The 16,245-nt window shown below is 33.1% G+C and overlaps 2 protein-coding genes across 2 annotated transcripts; one reads left to right on the top strand and one right to left on the bottom strand.

Annotated features, from left to right (window-relative positions):
• Window positions 1-393: 393 nt before the first annotated feature.
• LOC145949181 (ribonuclease 1) lies at window positions 394-2,677 on the bottom strand. The gene is made up of 4 exons (XM_020381169.3): window positions 2,403-2,677; window positions 2,025-2,180; window positions 860-1,058; window positions 394-741 (listed from the first exon to the last, which is right to left on the bottom strand). Exons 1-4 carry the CDS (start codon window positions 2,505-2,507, stop codon window positions 518-520), a joined length of 684 nt encoding a protein of 227 aa, XP_020236758.1. The 5' UTR covers window positions 2,508-2,677; the 3' UTR covers window positions 394-517.
• An 11,497-nt stretch (window positions 2,678-14,174) lies between these two features.
• LOC145953492 (uncharacterized) lies at window positions 14,175-15,416 on the top strand. The gene has a single exon (XM_083067458.1). The coding sequence runs from the start codon at window positions 14,175-14,177 to the stop codon at window positions 15,414-15,416; it is 1,242 nt and encodes a 413-aa protein (XP_082923584.1).
• The last annotated feature ends 829 nt before the right edge of the window (window positions 15,417-16,245 follow it).

Raw genomic sequence — 16,245 nt, 5'->3', positions numbered from 1 at the left:
TTTGCTAAAAAAACTCTAACATATTAATTTTTTTTATTTTATTTTCATACTAATGTCAAAATTATTTTTAGTTTGAGATTATAAGTAACCGTCATTTAATTTTCATAATATCATGTACAATAATAAGATTCAAATTATTCTTAAAATCTAAATTACATTAAAAATAAGAAGTGAAATTATATTTCCACTTAACCTGATTTTATCTTAAATTAAATATATTCTTTCTTAATTCAACTCTTACATTATTTACTTCATTCAAGCTTATAGAGAAGTTAAGCTCTAAAATTTGACCCAATTAAATTTAGAGGTAGATTTAGTTCAAAAATAATTTGCCAAATTTCTCTCAATCAAACATGTTGCAAGTGTTAGAACTTATTCCCATTGCACAAATGATGATTATATAGTATTTGCATATACCATGTTATTGAATAAAGCACTTTGAAAATTGATGACTATTGGATATGAAAAGCACTAGTACAATTGAAGAGAGAGAAGATTGTCTTAGAACATTGAGAAACTAAAAAGATGGGAACTGAATGTCTGAGCCACATTTGCCCTTGGGGAACACAGTGCACTCAATCAAGTTTGAGCCAGAAGTGTCCACACAAAGGTAAACTTGGTATAGCTGGCTGTTACCGGATGTGTCCACATTGCACTCAATGAAAGGAGTGAACCCAATTGCATCCTTTATAGCCCCTTTGATGCTGCTCAAGCTGTAGGATTGGCCATCTGGTTGTATTCCTGTCACAAAAAATATGCACACAAAACATGAGTCTAATTTAGTCATACAAAACTATGCATACCATACCTTATTTATGTGTATATTTATGAAAACATTAACCAGTTTAAATATGTATACCTGCACTGTTAAGAGCTTTGAGGAGGTTGGTTTTTTCCCTAAGGCTGAGACCTGCTTGAAAATAGTCATGTTGCTTAAGGACAGACTCAGAACATGTGCCATGTTTATCCCATTCATGGGTCCAGAACTGTATGCCATCGCCACTTGGACAGGCCAGTGTGGGCCAATTACTTTGCAAACTGCTTTTGAGATCAGATATCTGTCATCATGTGTAAAGACAAATTAGTGGCAAATTAATCATCATGCACACACAACACTTTTCATGATTAAAATATATTAATTGAGATTAGGATTTGAGGTTTGGAAGAAGTGTTTTTTTTTATTATTATTTATGCTTTTCTCTACGTAGCAGTTATGGCATGACCATCTAATTTGAACATTACAATAAACTAAAGTTTCCATCAACACATAGTGAATGATGGACACCCTTTTTCTGTTTCTCAATGTGAAAATGACATTTCAAAAAATATTAATAAATAAGATAAAGTTTGTTTTTTTTTTAGAGATCACAATTCTCTTATTAAAAATAATCTTTTTAGATATATAGAGCTAATGAGTCGTAAATTGTTTAAAATATTTAACACAGTATCGATTAAACTGATTAAGCTGTAGTAATTTGTTCTAGTTAATCCACCTATTTAATGATAATTTTATATAATATTTTCTTTAAAAAGAGAAAAAAATCTAATCACTTGTATTTCCTTGATTGAAGGGAAAGACAACAAGAAAGAGAATAAAGAGATAATTTCACACACATGAAATTATAACTGTCAAAATCTTGTTTCAAAGAAAGTTATGACATCTTATTGTTCAACATAGTTGAACATCAGAAAACGTTTTTCTTGTGAGGGGACAAAAGGCAAACATATTTTATGACTTTTAAATTGGATACAATGATTATGGGGCCAAACCAAAAGTCCTTTTGATTCAAATGTAACATACAGAAGAAATTAAAGATAGAAAAAGCACCCTAGCAACTTACATATTATTTATTATATGCATATCAATTAACAAATCCTGGACAAGCTTCATGATGCAGTTTGTCCATTCATTTGAGTAGCAAACAATGTAGAGATATGATAATGACAAGGTTAACAAAATGACAATTTTGGAGGCTACAATACAAGATCAAATGAAAAAATGCAATTGGTGCCGAATGAAGTACCTCAGATTCCTGGAAAGGGTTGTTAGGATCACAATTAGAAGGGTATGATCCATCATTGTAATTAGGCCACAGACCATGAATGCCAAAATCTGCATCAGGTTTACCAGTTGTGGGGTAGCAACAAGTCTTCTGTGTGTCACAGTATGATCCTGGCCACTGCAAAACGCAAAAATTCAAAGTGTTATTTTATTAAAAAAAACTCTTAAAAAGTGATTTTGAAATCTAACTTAATCTTACAAAATTGATTTATAAAATAAAAATTATTCTTCAATTATATACATTATTTTGATCATCATACTAGTCGATGTAGAATTTCTGAAATTTATAACTCAAATCATGAGTGCATGAGCATGATCTTTGAATGAAATTTTACATTACCTGCTGAACAAAGTAGAAGAAATCAAAATCCTCTGAAGCACATAGAACCAAGGAAATGTTTAGCAGCAACAGAAGCTTGGTCAAAGTGGATCCCTTAGACTCCATTTTTCACCTCTGTTTACAAAAGAATTGATGGATAACTGACTAAGGGGTTTGGCTTTTGTAAGTTTCTCTTTTGGATTCTACAATTATGAAACAATATCGTGCATTGATGAATTTATAGACACAAATGGAAGGTAACAAACCAAAAAGGGAGAGTATCAGAGAAGTATATACTTATTCTCTTAATGTCTTACTCGTCTATGATATTGTTTATGTGTGAAACTGCTGCAGAATATTAGTGAAATGTCGGCCACTTCTATCGTTTTATTTTAGAGTTAATCTTTCTATACTGTTAGTTTAAAATTTTTTACATCGACAACTAATCATATCTTTTAAAATTATTTATTTTATTATTATTTCATTAAATAAACAATTGACATGTCACTATTAAAAAAATATAATTGATTATCAGTGTAAAAAAACTTTACACGAACAGTATATAGGTAATTAACTATTTATTTTATTACATTTTAAGAAATGATGTTACATCTTCTTTTCACATCAGTCTTTAATAAATAATGGGTTCTCAATTAATTATTGGAAATCTTTTTGATTCTTGTTGGGAAAAAAAAATATCAATCAATTGAAAGTTAATTCAACTAAAGAGCTGGATATAAATGATTAATATCTTAAACTTAAGATTGAATTATTTAAATAGTATTTAAATTTAATTTCTGATAAAAATAATTTTTAGTCAAACTTTATTTTACCTTTCGTCCAGATTAGTCTAAAGCGAAAAAAAAATGGAAAGATATTTTTCATGATACCACTCTGGTATTATATCAAAATCTTCATTCATAAATGTCATCTTATTTTTGGTAAGGAAGAAGTTTTACTATTTTTTAACATTTAAGTTTAAATTTGTCTAAATTTTACTTTAGTTCCTTGAAGCATTCAATTCGTAATTTTTGCCTCACAATTTCGTAAAATGTATAATTCCGGTTTCACAATTTTATAAAATGTGTAATTTTATTTTAATTTTTAACTGCCAATTTTGAAACACTGCGTATATTATGTCCGTGAATCAAAACACAATGTTTATCTCAACATTAAAATTATAATATTAACTGATATTATATAAATGATGTAATAATAATTAATATTTAATAAAGTAAGCTAAATTTTATTTTGAGTAAATTACACTTTCATATCCTAAGAGATACAATATTACATTGCCTTTTGCTCTTTAAGTTTAAAATTACAGTTTTTTCTCTCAAGAAATTCTAATATATAACACTTTATCCTTTTTAAAAAAAAATTGTTAAAATTTCATTAACTTTCATTAAAAAAAATTTATTATCAAAATACTCTTTATACTAACATCCTCTCACACATATAAATATTAAATAAGCTAAAATAAACATTTTCAACCTTAACAAATTCAAATATAAATATGTTACACTTTAATAATTTATCTCTTAAATTATATATTTAATTATCATTTTAAAAATTTTATTCATTTTTATAAATTAATTATATATCTAAAATATATTTTTCATTATTAATTTAACAAAATATGTTAAAGTTATATATCAAAATAAAAATAATATATATATAAGTATAATAAAATCAAAGACAAATATTAAAATAATATTTAATTAATGTAGTTAATTTCATGTTTTATAAAAATTTAAATAAATAATACTTTTATTATATAGTATTAATTATATATATTCAAAGTAACATATAAGTATTAAGGTATTATTTAATTGATGTTTCTAATAAAATATTTTACAATATCTAAATAAATTAGTGATAAAGTATTATTTATTATATTTAATTAATATAATGATAAAATATGTATATTAAATATATAATTTTTAAATGAATATTTTTATATTAAAAACCTATCATTAAATAAATATAATTATTAAAATTTAATACATAAATATATATATTTGTGTGTCTGTGTCTGTGCGTGTGTGTCTGTGTGTGTGTATGAGTCTGTGTGTATGTGTGTGTGTTTGTGTCTGTGTATGTCTGTGTGTCCATGTTTGTGTGCGTGTTTGCTTCGGCTTTTGGACGTGAAAATTCACGTTCATGAGAAGCAAAAAATTGTAACTTCCACGTAAATTTGTTTCAAAACGTGGAGAGAGTGAAAAATTACGTTTATAAATTCAAACCAAACACACAGTGTGTGCATGTGTGTGCGTGTGTGTGTGTGCGTGTGTGTGTGCGCGTGTGTGTTAATTTATATTATATATAAGTATATATATAATTTACTTTATAGTTTCTATTTTATTTATTATTTTAATAAATTAATTTAAATTTAATTATATATTTAATAATTTTTTAATTAAATGAATGAATGATAATCAACTAAAAATATTTTTAAAATATATTTTAACTAAAAGTATATTTTTTAATGAATGATTAAAATAAAAGAATATTTTATGAATAATTAAATTAAAAAAAATATTACAATGATTATTCTTTTGTGATGTTAAGTTTAATACTCTAAATTAACATAATAGGAGGGTGGTAGTATAATACTTTCATCTTTAAGGGGAAAAATGTAACTTATTTGATATTTTAACGTGTGAAGAATGAACAGTATAATACTTACATCTATTAAGAGAGAAGAGGATAATTTACTTTAAAGACATAAGTTAAATGGACTAAATTGTGTATTTTAATATAAGGAAGTATGTCGTAATATTCTCATATTTCAAGGAAGGGTAGCCTAATTTATTCTTGTATTTTTAGTCCAAGTTTTTATATCATAAAAATAAATAGATAAATTTGGATAAAAATTATGAATTAAAAGTATGATTTCACTTAAATATTATTAAATACTAATTTTTATGTTATTTACTTAATATTAAATCATGGTCAATATTACAATTCCAACTGTTAATTGCCGGATTGAAATTGTAAATTAAATTTGTAAATTTAAAAATTGGAAGCAGACTAAAATTGATGATCGAATATTGTTGAGACCAAAAGTGAAATTTATTCTTTAAATTTTTAAAAGTTAAAATTATTAATTACTTTTAAAAATTATTTCACATTAGGATTTTTTATTATCAAATATCTCAACTTTTAATACTTTTATTAAAATTTTCTATTCAAAATTATATATTAAATTTAAGAATTAAGGAGGTTAAACTCAATGTAATACTATGCATTTTTATTAATTATTTTTGATTTTATTAATTTATGTGTTGTGGTGATTTGTTATTTATTTGATGAGAAACTCTAAGAATTAAGGAATTTCTAATGAGTTTTAGTTAGAAGTTTCTCTGAGTAGAGGTTAAATTTGACTTATTGGAAAAAGATATATAAGATTTTCTTTAATACTTAGAGTTTTATAAGTTCATTATTAAGAAAACTTATAAGAGAAGTTAGAGAGAGAAACTATAAAATTCTTTTTTCTTATTTCTAGCTTTCCTGAGAGTGTAAAAGATTATTGTAGAGTTGTTGAGTAGAGATTTGTAACGCCTAATTATATAATATTAAATATATATTTTCTTATATGTTATTATCACAATTATATCATTAATAATATTTTACATAAAAGACAAAGAAAATTTTGTGAAATTGTTTACAAATAGTTAGCTTATAATTACATTACATACTATTCAAAAAATATTTACAACATCATATTATTTTACACATTATTTATTTCTTCCACTTCTATTACAATAGTTATATTGGTGGTGGAAATAAATTTACAATTGGATTAGTACGGTTGGCGGATGATAAAAAAATACTATAATAAGTCCATTAATAATAGTGAAGTTTTCTTGGTAAAAAAAATGAAGATAATCATATGCCTTGGAACATAACAGAGTTGGAAACAGCTTCCACATTCCAATTCCCTCCAAGGAAGACAGCCGTAATAACAATTGGAAAAAGACCTGGAATCGCAGGTAGATCCATCTATTTTGTAATATATTTAATTTTAAAAATAAAAAAATAAGGAGTGAGAATAAATATCCAATAAATACAAATAATTCAATAGAATACATAATTATTTATAACTAATATTAAATATATATATATATATATATATATGTATATATTTATACATATAAATATATTTTAGACTGTCTTGTTATAATAAAATTTGAATTATTTTAGTAATGACTAGTCAGGATAAATGAGCATAATAATATCAACCAACAAAAGGATATTTCACCTTATGTCCTTACTCATTTAAATCCCAAATGTTAAACCTCCAACTACAAATTAATTCAAACTTCAATTCTTATGGCTATAAAATAACATTTATCTTTATAATGTATGAAGAAATAACAACAAGATGAGCTTAGGATATTTTAACATAATTATATTATAGTTAACATTAATATAAAAATAATTAAGTTAAATAAGTTTGAGTATTTTTAATTATTTAAAGTTTAATATAATATAGTTTACATAAATGGAATGTATTTAAAGAATATTAATCAAGTAAATGGTAGTGATAAATATCATAAAATAATTAAATAACATAAAGTAATAACTCCTTATTAATTATTTAGAGTAAAAAATATCATAGATTAAGCAAGTAAATGAGATTAGGGAAATCTCACTAAGTAAATACACATAGATATAACATAAAATAGATAAACATAATAGTATATAGAATTTAAAAGGATAAAGGTCTTCTCCCCCTTACCTTAGTAGAAAAATGAAATGACTTGGAAGTACTCTAAAATTGTATATTTCTTTTCTCTTTTCTCTCTTTTCTTTTTTTCTATTCCTTCTTAATATTCTTTCTCTCCGTAAGTTCTCTCTTCTCAAATTTTTTTAGTTCTATATTCCCCCACCACATGGCTTATTTATAGCAAATTTGGTAATGATTACTTAGTTTGCATGTAATGACATGTTTTTCCTTTTTGGTTGATTTCCAACCATTGTTTACTTGTAGATAGAATCTTTTTACTAATGGATATGTTTCACTACACAATCTTATCCATACATTTAATGTAGATTAGCTATTTTTTTTTAACTTCTTTTTTTTTCTTCTATAATATATATATATATACATAAATTTAAAATAATTATTTATATTAAACACTTAACAATTTTAAATATTTATTTTTCATAATAGTAATTAAAATATTATTCTAAAAAATATTATAAATAGGATTTTAAAATTTTATAATGTCATTATTGTTGAGCACCGAGGGGATTACCACACATATACACATGTCTCCACATTGGTGAGATATTGTCCGCTTCGGGCCCAAGCCCTCACGGTTTTGTTTTTGGACATCACTCAAAAGGCCTTTTAACCAATAGAGATAATTGTGTGCATATAAACCCATGTTTATTCTCTTGTTTAAACGATGTGGGACTTTGTTTGTATCCCAACAATTATATTTTATATATTTCTATTTTAGTTTACTGAAAATTTGGTAATAAAAATTTTAATGTATTATAATTATATAAAATATTGTACTTATTCTCTATTTGTTTTTAAAATATAATAACTAAAAATTTAGACTACTATTTTAAGAATAGTATAATAATAATAAAATTGAGAATATTATATATGAAAGTTAGGATATTACAAGATTCAAACTCGGAGAGCTTTGATTCAAAAGACCTTGGAGGGTTGGTGTAGAGTTCTTCAGAAGGTCTCAACTTTCTTCTTCCATCTCCTTTTTTCTCTTGGATTCTAGAGGTAAGAAAAGCTAGAATCTTAATTCTTGATAAATTGAACCCCAATTTAGTGGAACACAGTGTGATCATGACAAAAATTTTCTATCTAAATGACGTCAGGTGCTAGTGGAGTAACACTGGGCGTGAGTCAGGCAAAGTCTATTTTCCTGAAATGAGGTAGGACATGGGTTTAGCCATGCTAAGTGTGATTGTCACAAAGGCTCTTTGTCTCATTCACCCCGAGCATCGAAAGATTAGTGTCAGACATGGGTTGTCTAATGAAAAAAATGTGTTATTTTTGGCTAAGTTTTGAATATCGTATAAGTAAGAATGCTCACACGTTATATGTTGTTGTATGATACTAATTCTTTATACATTGATTTGGGATAGTGTATATTGATGATTAAGCAATTGAGATGTTGAGGTGGTTGTGTTGAGAATGCTTAAAGCATTAAGTTGTGTGCTGATTGATTTAGGACTAGAGGAGAGGTTGTTTTAAAAGTTGAATATTTCATTATGAGGATATGGTGTATTGGTGCTCCAAGTGCTTAGTTGCCGACAACCCTTCTTAAAATGTTGACTTTTGAAGTGGATTGTTGGATATTTTCTAAGACATTAGTTGATGTGGTATGGGGGTTAGGTTAGGTCATATTGTCTATAAGTGACTGCAATATAAGGGTTAGGTCGAGTTATAATGATTATAAAGCAGCCAAATGTTGATTCATATGAGGGCCAAGTCAAACCATAAGTATATAAAGTGACCAAACCGAGTAAAGTACAAGGTCGGAGGCCAAAATCCCTAACTAAATCTTAGAAGGGTGTAGTATTTAGAAGGTAATTGATAATGTTATTTTTTACTTACATTCTAGTACCAAATTTGTTAACACATTCAACTCTTTCCTAACTTTCGACTTATGTAATCCTCAATTTAACTTCTCTTTTGTAAGTAAAGACACTTTGGTTACACATACAGGATTATACATATTTAATCCCCATTTTTTGTGCTTTTTTGGATAGGTAATCATGTCGGAAGAAGCCATGTCAAAGAGAATAAGTTTGATTGGACTCCAACGAAGCAAGCTGGCACTTTCAGTAGACCCGCGCTGAGCCCATATCTCAGCTCGCTCAGCGCACTGGATCAGGCTGAGTTGATGGAGATTTGGCATCGTGCTGGGCATGTTCAATCACGCGCCCGGTGCGCCTTCCGTCACGCGCCAAGCGCGTATAGTATAGCGCTGAACGCGTCACTTAAAGAGTTGCATAGATTAATATAATTCTTGGCTGAGCGCGAGAAACGGGAGGCGAAAAAAGAGAACCAAAACGAGAGTAGCAGGCAGGTCTGAAAGGGAGAAGCTAGGGTTCACCTCTTCACCATTGTTTCTCATTGGGTTTCTTCCATTCTCACTCATTTGATGTATCTTGCTAATCTCATGGAAATGAGTTGCTAAAACCCCTTTGTTGGGGTTAGATGTAGCCAACTTGACTCTCATGTAACTTGTTTGAATATATATATATATATATATATATATATATATATATATATATATATATATATATTCTTCATTCAAATGTTAGTATCATGTTTTTGTGCTTAATGCTTGTATAGAATGATCAACTATTAGATGATTGGTGATTAATTTTGGTGTGGAAAAATATCATTGGTATTCTTGTTTGGGAATGTGGTACCTAGTAAACTTGTGTCTAGGAATGGAACATGAGTTACTTGTTGTTTGGAGTCCTTAAATTTAATGCAAGTGAATTTATTGAAGTATTCAAGGGATTGATACTTGGTAATGAAACTTAGGCTCTTTTAACCAAGGAATTGGGACTTGAGAAAATTAGTGGGCTAGCATTAATGTTTGAATGAGAAATAAGGTTTTTGATGCATGAGATTAAAGTTGGTGAAGTCTAGCCCTAACATTTCATTCATATAAGTCAATCTCCAAAACCGCATTTCAAGTGTTTGATGAAAGTCCACTTTAGTTCATTTTGCCTTTTTTAGCTTAAAAATTACAATCCACCAAATATGGAATCATTCTTTAGTCTGTATTAGCTTAAATTCCACATATTGCCATTGTATTACTCAAGTCCTTTGAGAAGAACGATTATTACCTCTACTTACTACTTGTGCGATTGGTTCACTTGCCATATTTGAAGAAAACATTTAACATTAATCAGTGGACTAATCCCATAAAAGGCTTAGTTATGCATGCTAAGGTTGTGGTAGGCTTATACCCAAACTATTCTACCTTAATAGGAAGTTATTAGGTGTAATTTGTGTTTCATGGATGTGATTTTATGACCTGATCTATATTTTGAACGTGTGTTCAAACACACACTAAGTTGTAAGTCAATTGATAATGAATAATAAGATTCAAATAGTTATACTCTAAAGTTAAATATATCACAGGCTTTTTATATAGTAATAGTCTTTTTATAATGAGCTTTTATCACAGGTATTTTATATAGTAACCAACATTTTACAATACATCTTGGTCATTTTGTAATTTGAACATGGCACCTTAATATTTTTTAATGAAAGTGATTATTTGTTTGCTAACCAAAATAAAAAAAAGGTAATGATTTTTTTATAATATTTTTTTTATTCATCAAAATTACAATAATGATATCAAATTTATAAATTTTTGAATATATATTATCCTAACCTCTTCTACCATTAAGCTAATCCTAATGATTTTACAATGTACATTTAAATAATATGAAGTTTTCATCAAATTGAGTTTTTTTTTTTATGATGTATTTTATTTTAGATTAAATTACAATTCTGGTCCTTTTATTTTTATCAACTTGTAATTTTAGTTTTTCTATTTTAAAATAGAGATATTTAATCTTCCTATTTATAAAAATATGAAAATTTGATCTTACTATAAATTTGATGTTAATTAATTATTAAATTTTGACATTTTTTTTATTAACTTATCACCATTTAAGTAGTGTGTTATTTAGTGTTATAATATATAAGAATAAATAATTAAAATAACATATAAAATATCTTTATTTATATATATTTTAATGAGTGATTAATATTTATTTTATTAATACATCTTAGGTGTATGTTTTACTTTTAGTTTTTAATTTTATTTTTAAATGTTAATTCTACTAAATTTTACATCACTTAAGTACATGTAAACATTAAAATTTAATAATTAATAAATATAAATTTAATAAGAGGATCAAAATTATGTATTTTTAAAATTAGAGAGACTAAATATCTATATATTGGACAAAAATTACAAATTAAGAAAAATAAAGAGACAAAAAAAATTAATTTATCCTTTATTTTAGTCAATTTTCTCAATGATTCTAAATGGTGATGCTAAATAAATAAATAAATAAAAATTCACAAAAGAAGTTTAAGATAGGGTGATCCTTTTATTTTATTTTATTTAAAAATAAATAAATAAATTTGTGTGTGGGTCTTTTCATTTAGGGGTGAATAAGGTTGGCAGAATGTGGCGTGGATAACGGTTTGTTTATTGTTTATACTTTGTTTGTTTGGAGTTGATCGCCGAAACCAAGGCAAGAACCAACTTTGTTCATACTGAGAAGTTTCTAAAATTAAACTAATGTATTGATGCTTATTTGTTTCTGTACGGGATGGGAACCTCGTTGACTCGGTCAAAGGCCGAATACGACAAAACCAATCACACCCCTTCGTATGAAGACAAAACTGGGAGCCCCCAAACACCTTCTCGGCCATGGACCTGGCCGAACACTATCTCGGCCATGGACCAGGCCGAACACCAACTCCAGAGGTCAAACGGGGTACCTCCTAAACCCAATCGCTACTAGGCACCACCTCGGCCATGGACCAGGCCGAAGCCATGAACCGAGCCGAACACCTTCTCGGCCATGGACCTGGCCGATCAGTATCTCGGCCATGAACCAGGCCGAACACCAACTCCAGAGGTCAAATAGAGTACCTCCTAAACCCAATCGCTACTAAGCACCACCTCAGCCATGGACCAGGCCGAACACCATCCCGGCCAAGGATCAGGCCGAATAACTCGTCGGCTTCAGGACCGACCGATGGACTTGACAAGAGGGTAATCCACTCAAGACACGTGGTAAATTAAATACCTGTTATGCAACGCATCAACCTTGATTAAAGGAAGCTTAAGGCTAACTAAAATATTACCCATCTCCCAAGAAAGAAGGCCCACCAGGCCCAAACATGTCATTATAAATACACAGGTGATGGGACATAAGTAGGTACGATTTATTCTGTATAAATACATTTATAGCTCTATACCGAACACTTACTTGATCGTCGGAGTACCTTTGCAGGTACCCTCCCCACACTTCCGAGACAACATCTGATCGGGACCGAAGACTCAGAAGCCCAAGAACCTAGAAGAGTAGGTAGAGTTAAGAGGCTAAAAGGAGAGAAGAAGGAAGAACTATCAGAGGAACTATCAGAGGAGTGTTTCTTCGCAGGAACATTTTGGCGCCCACCGTGGGGCCGAAACTATAACGGTTCTCGACCCCGGAAGCAAGATGGTAACTACGAGAAGTCAGCAAGAGAACGCAACCGACTACCCATTCGGGATGCCTCAAGGTACTCCTGTACGCCGGAACGAGGATGTGATGGAGGAGTCGTATGTAGACAGGTCCCAGCAACCTAACCCATCGTCGGCTATCGAACAGCTCAAGGCCGAAATGATGGAACTTAAAAGACTTAGAGAAAAGGACGCTCACGAGTTATCCGCCCTGAAAAGAGAAAACGCAGAACTCCGAAGCGATAACCGAACATGGCACCCGTCGCATGATAAGCCTAATCAGTCAACTAGGGACCAAGGCGAATCATCCGGATGGTACCAGGAAGCTAGCATCCCCCGACCTTCGGGTGTACCAACCATAACGACACAGGATCAACAACGACGGCAAGGAAGGACGCCGTTTACCCCAGACATTGCCGGGACTCGTTTGCCCGACAACTGGAAAAACTTAACTTTGGAGAAGTATGACGGAACCGCCGACCCGGAAGAACATCTAGATGCTTTCGTCACCCAAGTCGGCCTATACACAGATGAAGATGCCATTCTTTGCAAGGTTTTCCCCACCTCGCTTAAGGGGCCGGCACTCAGCTGGTTTACTAGGCTCCAACCAGGGTCGGTCGACTCGTTCCCGACTTTATCCTCTCGTTTCGTGATACAGTTCGCCACAAGCCGGCCTCATCAGCTCACATCCATTGCGTTGGTTAACATACGTCAAGGAAAGAAAGAACCCGAGAGCTTTCATGGAGAGGTTCGGAAAGATGACATTGTCTATTCGGAACTTGGACCCGGCTGTAGCGATGCATCACCTAACCACGGCCCTGCGACCCGGGCCGTTTGTCAATAGCTTATGCAAGAAACCACCCCGTGATCTAGACGAACTGCGGCAGAGGGCTACTAAGTACATGCAGATGGAGGAATTAGCCGAGTTCCGCAATCAAAGTCGGTCTGACCTATTTCTCGCTAAGAGAGAGAATGACAAGGAGCCACCCAGGTCTCGTCCTAGAGAAACAAACGATCGTGAGAAAAACGGTAGCAGAGGTCCGAGGTACATGCAATATACACCGCTCAACACCAGCAGGGCTAAGGTGTTGGAGCAAGCTCTCGCTACGGAAGTCTTAGCCGTTCCTCGAAGAGCCATGACACCCCCACGTGCCGACAAATCAAAAGTATGTCATTTTCACCGAAACAGGGGACATACCACCGAAGAATGCTCGGCCCTTCGCAATCGCATTGAGGATCTCGTCAAAGCGGGACACCTCCAGGGCTTTGTCCAAACAACAAACAACCCCAGACAGGAGAATCGTCCTCTCAGGGGCGAATATAGGAGAGAAAATCAGGAGCGGGCTTCGCGGCGGAATCGATCTCGCGAACGTAGCAGGTCCCGAGACAGAAGCGATCAGCGGGAGCAAAACCAACCCAGACGTGTCATAAACACTATATCCGGAGGTTTCGCAGGAGGAAGAAGTTCCTCTTCGCCCGAAAGAGGCATCTGAGGGCCCTCGGATCAGTCAATGTAGTAGGGCGACCATCCCCCATTCGCATGCCTCCTATAACATTCACTGATCGAGACTTCCAGGGCATTGATCCAGTGCAGGATGATCCCATGGTCATCAGTGTAGAAATTAATAATTGCATTGTGAAGAAGACGCTGATTGATCAGGGGAGCTCGGCAGACATCTTGTATTGGAAAACCTTTGAGCAATTGGGCATTCCCGAACAAGAGTTGACACCATACGATGAGCCGTTGGTGGGGTTTTCGGGCGAACGGGTGGATACTCGAGGAACGATAGACTTGTATACCTACTTCGGAGAGCACCAACGCAGGCGTATCAAAGTACGCTACGTGGTCGTAAACGTCAATACCTCGTATAATATTCTAATGGGCAGGCCTTCTCTGAACAAGCTCCGAGCTATTGTGTCCACCCCGCACTTAGCCATGAAATTCCCGTCAGAAGAAGGAACAGTCATCACCATTCACGCCGATCAGAAAACAGCCCGTGAATGTTATTTCGCCAGTCTGAGGATACAACCAACTCCAAAGCCAACGCGAGATGTCAACGTTATTGCTGATACCCCTCGGCAGACGGCAATCGAAGGTCTAGAGCTTGACCCAAGAGTGGAAGCCGAAGATAGGGTTGAACCTATTGAGACAACCACTCCTTTCCAACTTGGAAAAGATGAAGAACAGGTAACCTTTCTGAGTTCTCAGCTATCCGTAGCGGATGCAAGAGACATTCAGAAGGTGTTACGGGAATATTCAGACCTGTTCGCTTGGACGGCAGCCGACATGCCGGGCATTGACCCAGATTTTCACTGTCATCGACTTTCGGTTTGCCGAGATGCCAGGCCCATCGCTCAAAAGAAGAGAAAGATGGGCGGTGAAAGGGCCCAGGCGATAAAGGAAGAAACCACCAAGCTGCTTCAGGCAAAATTCATAAGGGAGGTCAAGTACTCGACTTGGTTGGCTAACGTGGTCATGGTTAAAAAACCAAACGGAAAGTGGCGGATGTGTACAGATTACACGGACTTGAACAAAGCGTGCCCAAAAGACGCTTACCCTCTGCCTCACATTGACACATTGGTCGACGGAGCGGCTGGCCATCAAAGATTGAGTTTCTTGGACGCTTACTCGGGGTATAATCAAATACCCATGTACCCCCCGGACGAAGAAAAAACCGCGTTCATTACCGATTCGGCCAATTTTTGTTACAGGGTAATGCCTTTCGGCTTGCGGAATGCAGGGGCAACTTATCAACGCCTCATGGATAAGATTTTTCGTTGACAGATCGGGACGTGTTTGGAAGTTTACGTGGACGATATGGTAATCAAGTCCAACACCGCCGAGGACCACTTAAAAGACTTTTGCACAATTTTCAGCGAGATAAGGAGACACCGCATGCGGTTGAACCCCGCCAAATGCACCTTCGGGGTAGCGGGAGGAAAATTCTTGGGTTTCATGCTGTCACAAAGAGGTATAGAAGCCAACCCCGACAAATGCCAAGCCATCATAAATATGAAAAGCCCTAGCAGCGTAAAGGAAGTGCAGCGCTTAGCCGGGCGCATCGCATCACTAGCTCGTTTTCTGCCGTGTATGGCGGATAAATCCAGACCCATTATGTCTTTGCTAAAGAAAGCCACCAAATTCAAATGGAATGAGGAGTGTGAAGCGGCTTTCCAAAGTTTCAAAACAATGCTGGCAACTCCACCCTTGCTTGCCAAACCAGACCCTCGTTTGGATATGATAATATACCTTTCGGCTTCGGACAAAGCCATCAGTACAGTGTTGGTACAAGAGAAAGCAGAAATGCAGCCAGTATACTTCATCAGTCGGGCCTTGCAAGAGGCTGAGTCGAGATATCAATATCTCGAGAAAACTGTTCTCGCCCTCGTGCACACGGCTAGGCGCCTTCGACATTACTTTCAGAGTCACAAGATCCTTGTCCGAACAGATAGTCCCATTGTCAAGGTATTGCGGAAGCCGGAATTGGCGGGAAGAATGGTCGCTTGGTCCATCGAACTGTCGCAATTTGATGTTCGTTTTGAGCCTAGGGGACCAATCAAAGCGCAAAGCATGGCCGACTTCGTTAATGAGTTCACACCGTCAATAATTC

The sequence above is a fragment of the Cajanus cajan genome, chromosome 11, assembly GCF_000230855.2.
Source record: "Cajanus cajan strain Asha chromosome 11, NIPB_CcT2T_4, whole genome shotgun sequence".
In the NCBI taxonomy this organism is placed as follows: domain Eukaryota; kingdom Viridiplantae; phylum Streptophyta; class Magnoliopsida; order Fabales; family Fabaceae; genus Cajanus; species Cajanus cajan.
The sequence above is the reverse complement of the archived record's forward strand: the minus strand, read 5'-3'. Positions and strand labels throughout refer to the sequence as shown.